The sequence below is a fragment of the Tubulanus polymorphus genome, chromosome 3 (assembly GCF_964204645.1).
Source record: "Tubulanus polymorphus chromosome 3, tnTubPoly1.2, whole genome shotgun sequence".
NCBI lineage: Eukaryota > Metazoa > Nemertea > Palaeonemertea > Tubulaniformes > Tubulanidae > Tubulanus > Tubulanus polymorphus.
The window spans coordinates 21,151,767-21,160,726 of record NC_134027.1 but is presented as its reverse complement, the minus strand read 5'-3'; the positions used below and the strand labels follow the sequence as shown (position 1 = coordinate 21,160,726).

Genomic DNA, 8,960 nt, shown 5'->3' with positions numbered 1-8,960 from the left:
AGTCTTGACAACCGCTGACTAATGTTGAGTGTTTAATATCCATTTGTGATATAATTTTCAACAAAAATCGTAAATTCCTGAATACTGGTCAAGCTTTGAGGATCGGAAATTGGAGGAATTGTGATAAAGTATCAAATTTTTGAGGGGGAAGGTCCAGGCCACAAGAAGGATAACAGATGATCTCATTCATTGCAGATCTTCATCGTCAGAATCTCTTTCTGAATCGTGTATTTTAAGTCTGATCGATATGATGTATTTTTGGTTTGATCTATAAGCTGCAAAGCATGTCACATATATATTAAAGAAAAGAAATTTATGCTGGAAACAAGTTGTTTAGTTTTTAGGTCTGAGTAGAGCAAAATAGCATAAGTTAAGACTGAACGCATGGTAATTTTCATTATATTGGTAATTTTCATATATTTTGAGAAAACCAGTCGGTAGACGGGGTTGGCAGTAAATGGGGGGTTGACTGTATTTTATTTCACTTTCTTTAATGTTTGACTCGTGTCTTTTTAAATTCTATAACCGACTGACTTGATTTTACTGCTATTATAACTCTGGAGACTGAATGTCTGGGATATTTTCTAGATCATTGCAAAGCAGGTACGGGAGACTTCATTCCTAAGCTATAAATTTCTTGGGTGTCGGATGAGTTTTATTTTTGTTATACTTAAAATACATATTTTCTAATTACTTTTTAACCCACTTGGGACTTTAGTCCCAGCGGGCTATTACGTTCACTTTTCGTGAGCATAGTGTCTTTGGATCCTTAACAAGGTTGACGAGGTTGCCTGAAAATTCTAAGCACTGAAAACCTCATTGCATAAAGCGAAATTATCAAATATACAGGACGATAAAATTAACACAGTGTTGATAATATGGTGCTAATTTCTTAATAAGATTGATTTGCCAAGTGACGAGACACGGAGGTGGGTTTGGGTCTGCTCTGCTGTTGGGCCTGTTGCCAAAGGGAATTCTCAGAAAATAACGAAAAGCTAAAGGGAAATTTGTTAGATCAAATTTTCCACGTGAACCAGTCCCATGGAAAAACAGCCTCATCGATGAGGAATCTGGAAAAATCTTGGGTGAATCAAGCAACGTTTTTCATTCCATTCAGATTGCAGAGTCATTCAAATATCGTATGTAGGAATATGTACGGGGTAGTCTGTTGTGCAATCTCAACCACAAAATACAAATGAATCCATTTTCAACATTTCTCATACTTTTGGGATAACAAGGTTATATATGCTTATCTATATCCTAATTTGCATTTAACAGTAATTGTAATATTTGCAACCATATAGAGAAAGTTACAGGCCTATGAATTCAGAGGATGCATATACATATCAATCATTAAGATCAAAACGAAATCAAAATTTTTCTTGAAAATCTCATGGAGTTGGCTTATCTCGTTGGACATTGACAACAAGTGGCCTGTGATTTTATATTTTCACAGCAATGTTTTCTGTATAATGTGACCATGTGCCTAATGAGCGTTCATAGGGCCACTGCTTAATATGGTTACGCATCAAACTTGATTCCCTCTCCTATCAGTTGGTGCTCCTGTGATTGATCTTTTGGGCGTACAATGCAGGGTGGATCCAGCCAGCTCATTAAAGGGGGGTTGGGGTCCTCCCCAAGAAATACAATTTGAAAAATGACTCTTTTTCCTTGTATCTAAAGGCATTCTGGACCTGTTAGATAAGGCACTTCTAAAAAATATGTTATATACATGTTTCTGACTATATACTGGAATACAGTGGAATAACGCTTGGATCCGCCCCTGCAACGGTTCAGTCATTATGCCCCCTAAAAATGTCCTTAAATTATAGTCCTCAGTACATGATTGATATCTTCAAATCCTATCTTTAATTTGTTCTCAGAGCAAATGAAATTCCAACTCAAAATGCCAAGTCAAAACACATTTTTATTTTTTTTAGTATGAGACAATCATTTTATATCTGGCCAGCTACAATATTGGAGTAATTTACAATAATAGTGAAATGAAAATAAACAAGAAGTTATCAATAACCAATGGTCTAGTCTGTCGTTACAGGTGTAAGTTCAACGCAGCTCATCAATGGATATTGTCCGGATGCCTAAGTTTCATCATGGATGTATAAACTAGATTAGTTTATACGTCCATGGTTTCATAAACAAATCCTGATGACATACCTGCAGCTTACTACCCAGTACTAAAGTTTTTCATGACATTACGATATCCATATTGGCTGTCAATAGGAAGCCACTAACAGGAATAAAAATTCACAGTCGACTGCCATTACAGAACTATAATAAAAACCTTTGTGGTGTATTTTGTGCATTAAGAACTAAGGGCTTTCAGCCTGTGTTTTAACAAGTTGTTGTCGTTGGAATACGAACTCTTGATCTACGACATTTTACAACAATGGTTCCCATAACTACCATACCCTTTCACAAAAGGTCAAAATAAATCCAATGCTCGATCGAAATAATTTCATTGAAAATCGTCATCTATTTTTTTCGCTACGAAACATTACGAACAACTACGGTCAAACTCGCTTCAAGTCATCAGCTAACAAGTCGTCGCATTACTCGAGTTGTCTGTGTTTTCTAGATTGAATTTGTATTCCTAATTCAATCGGGGATCATTCATTTATTACCTCCGCATTGGAAAAGTCAAATTTAATGCGTACGTAATAAATGAATGATCCCTTGACTACTATTCATCCGTGTGAATATCAAAATTAACGAAGGTCTCGACTACTTAAGCGAGTTCGACTTACATGATTCAGACCGAATAACCCACACCCTGGGTCGGTTTAACAATTTATACCACCTCCAGCTTAAATGCTAAAACCTATCAGCAAATGACTGAGGCAACATTATCAGATGAGAAAGAAATGTGGTTAGAAGTCGATTTATTTTTGTGTCGTCCATTTTTCGGCGCGCACGATGCGATTTATAGTCACCGGTTGCAGCGATTGGTACTGCGCGGGATTCTAGAGCAATCGATCGCTTGGTGTTTCCAGTGTGCTATCACTGGAGACTGAGTCAATATATTTCCTAGCAAACATCTATGTCAAGATGGCTGCCTTAGAAGTCACCGCATTTGGGATTTGGCTCATTGGATAAGTTGCTCGTCGCTTGGCATCTCCAGCTGCCGTTCACACGGCAACTCCGAGTAATTGACGACGAGCAATTTTCCATCACCCAATATCTAACGCGTTTGATATTGGGCGACTCTTGAGCAAATCTTTTCGACAAGGAACAATTTCTGTCTCCTGTAAACGCAGACGAACAATTTCTTCATTCAACACCAAGCAAATCGAGCCGTTGCTCAAGAATTGCTCGAAAACGTCGCCCCTGTGCGTCCGGCTTTAATCTTTTGAACACTACCTCAAATTGGTCTTAATACAACCAGTGAAACCTGTGCAGTCTCAACCATAAATTTCATGTTTGGGGTAGGTGTTCTAAAGACTAAGCGAAATATAATCCCCCAAAAAATCGACGACATACGGAAATAAATAAGACTTACCGGTACAATGTAATGCCCAATCCCCCTCGATATACCCACTAACAATGGCGACAGGTTATCCTAAATCAATATGGCACTGAAAATTTTCCAAACCAGGGTTTCTGGTTACACTAAAAACAAAAATAACTAACCAGCTTCCGAGTTAGTCGCCGCTTTATCCCCCGTCACTAACACATCTTTTCTCCGTTGCAGTATTACTAAATGAAATTTTAGCTGCAAATATTAGATATTTGAAACGACGAGATGGTTTAAAAAGAATCAAGATCGGATTACTTGGAATATTGTAAATCTGGATCCAGTTCCACAGTAATGGGTTAAGGTTTGCAACAAAAATTAGAATTTTCATTTACATTATCGTAACTTAGAACTGTGGAACATCCGATGTTGCTGGAACCTTTTTCTTAAAAGATGGCTTCCTCCTAAATCCTGAATAAACGTCATCTAACTCCTAAAGGATTTTTTTCGGACGAGCCTATACATCCGTTATTTCCAGGGCCGGTTTCATAGACTGGTATTATTTCTAACCCGGGGGTTAACTTTATCGAAAATAAATTAAGTTAGCCCCCGGGTTTAAGTTAATACCAGTCTATAAAACTGGCCACAGGGGTCAGATAATGATGGAATTTTGTTCCTACATCCTTACAATCGGCTTCTTTCACGACAATAAACCAGGATTTTTCATATCTTGGACAGCTCAAAATTAAATTTCTTCGATCTTAATAATACAGCTCATGTAAAACTTGTTCGCTCTGAATATCATCAAAATATTCCGACAGAAACTTCTCGAAATTGTTCGCACACATTTTCATGTTTTTTTTGCAGATTTTTCATTTTGACATCAATTCAACGCCTTTAATTCGATCTAGGAATGCAGCAGTCATTTCGGGAAGGGTCTACTGGTCGTAAATATAGACGCTCGATAAACGGGAATTTGTTTCAAGCATTTTCACTCGTATTTCTTTTCATTTCCTCGTTTCGATTAAAAACAACCGACGATTTACTATGTATAAATAAAATCATAAATTTATGCCCTATCTACAGTAGCCTTAGTATATATGTGTATATATATATAAGTTTATATATTCAACGTGTAAATAAGCACCCGCTTTCGAATTTAATGGACCAATTCCCGGAAAACAGGAATATCTTAATTACCGCAACAGAATAATTAATTTGATTTACACCGGCATTTGTTTCAGTCGAATCTTAAACATTTTTGGAAAGAATCGTATCCCGATGATCCTGACGAAAGTGTTCAAAACAGTCAAACTCGTTTTAGTCGCCAGTCAGATTAGTCAGCAGATCATCGCTTAAACCAAACTCAGGTGGCGTAAGATCGGACCCGATCGTCAGGAATCTGCAACCAGTCGCCGTTTCTTAGTCAGAAAATTTTTGTGACATCAGTGCACTTGAGATCGTTTATCTGTGACCGGTCGTAAGCCGATTGGACATGTTCTATTTCTTACGACGATCGGATCGGATCTAAGGTGACCTGAGTGTACTTACGCCCAATCGTAAAGTCGTAGCCAATGAACATCTGAAGCATACGGTTCAAAATGATCGTGTACCTCAGGTGACCTGAGTGTAGCCGAGATCCGACAAACGAGTCTTGGCTGAATCGGACTCGCGATGTGCAGAATCGCGGATGATCCGATCGGATCTTAGTGCGACCAGAGTTAGGCATCTCTATTTCCGAATCCCAATTCACAATCAAAAATAATTCAATTAACAAGTGTAAGCTGTCATTAGGATAAGTCGGTGAAATATTGATAGTCCCAACTCTCAACCACTAAACCCATTAGCACTCAAGCCGCCCGTATATGCCCTGCCTTATTATTCCTCAAGCCGCCCGAATCCTCCCAGACACTTTTATCATGTGCTGCACAAAAACGGTTGTAGTGGGATTCGAATGCAATAGCTTATGATAAACTAGACACCTAAGTTCTCAGAATACCATACAGAGTCAACATCTTCCTATTTAAAATCTTTTGAGTATTTGGAGTTTGAATATGACAGAAGTGAGCCTTCAAATCCATGTTAGTCTGGATTATTTCGGGGGCCAAAATGATACGATTTTGGTGGCCCACCTCATCAAATCTTATATCATATGAAAGCCTCGACTATTTACAACAAAATAACAAGAACTTGTAATACATGTACATGAAAATAAACTGGGAATGAGCTATTCGGTATCGGGATTAATTTGGATTTTCAATTGAATTTTCTGGGGAGTAATAGACACTACTTAGTGAAATTCCCGAGTGCTCATGGGTAAAGCGAGTTTGATTACAGGTTTTACATGAAAATTCAATTCCGGGTTTTAAATCGAAGGCAGTTGATTGTAGTTTCGAATTATATCGCTAGATGTCGCTATCATCCGAAAAGCGGGCAGAACTTTTATTTGGTGTAAAACGAGGACGACGAAGAGTTGATTTGGAGGTCGAGAGCCCTCAATGAGCAATTCACTCGCTGTCTATTTGTTCTTTTTTTTTCCAATATCATGCAAATTATTCCTGTTTTATACGGGTGTCTGTTCGGCTACCCTGGCAAGCGTCTAAGAGGTAGAGATAGAACAAGAGATTATGCTGTGTTATTATGGACAGTTTAATAATAAGTTCCCTGAGTTATTTCGTTATTGCGCAGCCTCTTCCAAATTAACTGGCCAAAGAGGCGGATCCAGGCTGTTTCAAGACAGCATTCAAGGGCACACCTGTATCACAGCCAATGCACACAGCTCAAAGCAACTATGGGGCAAGTTCCCTTAGTTAATAACATTTTCAAAAATTTTATATAATAGTGACAAGGCACTTACATAGAAAGTATTATTATCCAATGCGTTAAATACAGTCTGGATCCACCCCAGAGCCAGGATGGTGCAAAATCGGAGAGCATATTTTCACTCGACTCAACTTGAAATAGAGCAATCTAAATCCATAGAAAGAAAGCAAGATTTCTAATCAAACTACAAATTTGTACGGACTTCCCGTGAATCCAGCTATCTCGCCAGGTGGTTTGACCAACAGTCCATCTTGCATTCGCGTCATAATTAGTTCATTTCGATAATAAAGATATTAAATCGGCTTTTCCGACTCAGGTTGTCATTTATAATAAACATACATGGAAGAGATTTGTCAATTCGAATTCAATTGAAATTTAAAAGAAAGTGAAGCACAGCGATTCATTTGCCACACATATACACGTGGTGTATGTGTGAGGTGTTCTCCACAACAGGTTTTAGAGGGATGGCCACTCCTGTCACTTTTACATCCACCCCTCAGAAATTTAGCCACCCCCTTTGAAATATATGCTGCCCCTACGAGAGTGGATGTCAACATATTCTATCAATGCCGATAATTGCTTTGAAATGTATATTGAGCTAATGTGACAAATAGAAGATTACACCAAATTTTCTTTTTTTGGAAACTGAAAGCCTTGCTACTTCTGCATTTGGAGAACACAGCTATGAATGTTTTAATAAGAATGTTTGATTGGCCATTTTTTCCTGGCCACTTTTTCCTTGGCCATTTTTTCTGTTCACCTTGATTACCCCAAGTTCACTCCGGGAAGCCTATTAGATCACCTATGTCATTTCTGCTTATTTCTATCCAAGGTGATTTGGGTTTGTTTTAACGAGGTTACACATTGCACACACTTGTTCACACAGCTGTTTGTGTCCTTTAACAAGAACTCAAGGCCACATGTTCTCATTCACTGATCAATAATGCATCATATAAGTATTTGACCCAGAAAAAAATATGAATGGCAACTATTCATTGGCCGCTGTGTTTAAGTAAACAAAAAGTGAATCGCTCTTGATCGGGACAATACTTGGCAGAAAACGAGGCCAATTCAAATAGTGGCATACTGCTGAAATAACAAACCGGGTGGTCATGTTTCGAAATATTCCAAAAATAATAAGGAACAATTCGTTAACCAGGTGATTAACTAACAGGGCAAACCTGTAGTTGACAATACATTTTGAATAAACCACCATTCTGTACAAGAAATACAAAACATTTTTTAAGACAAAATGTAGTTCCACCGGTCGGCAAATTTCAACAAAGAATTTTTCACTAAAAGTATAAAACGTACTAGTACATTTTATACATCAATTTTTCCAAAACTTGATATATATTTCTTATACTTAGCACAGCACTGGAGATGATTAAGATTTTCTCTGCTCTGGTTTTTTTTTTCAACTTCCGAATAAAAATAATAACCGAGCGAAAACAATTTTCGGTTATCGCTTCATTAACTTTCTATTCCTATATCTACGTAGCACATTTCAGCAAGTTCAAATCGGGTTCAGATTTCGATGACGAATAAAAGTTAAAATACTAAATCCTTATCACACGGCTTTTTCGGGTCAAGTTGCGACGAAACTCACAGAAGACTCATCGATAAAACATCTTCCCTTATCGAGAATGTTAAAAATTCTTTTAATACATGTACATCTAAAATCAGCCAACCTATACAGGACTAAATTCGGACCTATAGGTCAACTCGGGACTAAAATTCAGTTAATTTTTTACCCACAACTGGGAAACTGGATCTCGAATCAAATCAAACCAGATTCACATCGGTAGTATATTGAACGGACCCGCTCCGCGGAACTGGGCCCAGAATCTAAGTGAACCAGAATCGAGTGCGTATTCGAATCCGGAATCAAAACATTCCACTCGTATTTTATTACAACCGGGCGAGGTCGTAATTCGACAACATCACGATACTAGATGAATACAGCCTTCGAAACGCTAGAAATTTCTAAAATACTCGCATAATATCCACTGAAAAAATATGATATAGTAGAATCATATTTTTTTACGAATTAACCAATCAGCAGTGCAGTATCCGACAACAATATATATATAATATATATATGACAATATATTCTAGTATTAACGTTTTTAAATCCTATGATTTCGATTCGTATCAAGTCGACAGACTGAAAACCTCCACTAGCAGCGGCTCCATGTCGCTGACGTTGATGCGCGCGGCCGCTTTCGACGACGTATCGCCGAGTTCACGTACCTCGACCAGTTTCATCAGAATTTTCGGATACAGGCCCTTCGCCTCGTCGGCCGAGTAGATATTCGCGATGTGTCTTTGTAACAGGTTTGAGTAGTGCTCCTGCGCGTATTCGACCTTCACGCGATTGTCGATGTTCGGCCGGTCGGGCGAGAACAACTCGATCAGCAACAACAGTAATATGCACGTCTTGTTGCCGTGCACGAGATCGTTCATCGATTTGAAAAAGTGCACCGCGTTGCCGTGGTACTGCAACTGACTATTGTCCGGCACCGACAGGTTCTTGTCGATCAACGACGAGTTGATACTGCCGATTCCTTTCATCGCCTCGGTGAACTTGAACGACAGCGCCACCGGGTCGAACTTCAACGCTCCGCGCAATATCATCACCTCCATTATACCACCCTGCAAAAAA

At 38.5% G+C, this 8,960-nt stretch overlaps 1 protein-coding gene across 2 annotated transcripts in view; it reads right to left on the bottom strand.

The window, feature by feature from the left end:
* Positions 1-1,914: 1,914 nt before the first annotated feature.
* LOC141901454 (vitamin D3 receptor-like) overlaps positions 1,915-8,960 on the bottom strand; it is a 39,233-nt gene continuing 32,187 nt past the window's right edge. For both annotated transcript variants that reach the window (XM_074788691.1, XM_074788692.1), the window contains one exon: positions 1,915-8,950. In XM_074788691.1, coding sequence (XP_074644792.1) covers positions 8,450-8,950 — 501 coding nt within the window. In that variant the 3' untranslated portion in view covers positions 1,915-8,449. The remainder of the gene's footprint in view (positions 8,951-8,960) is intronic.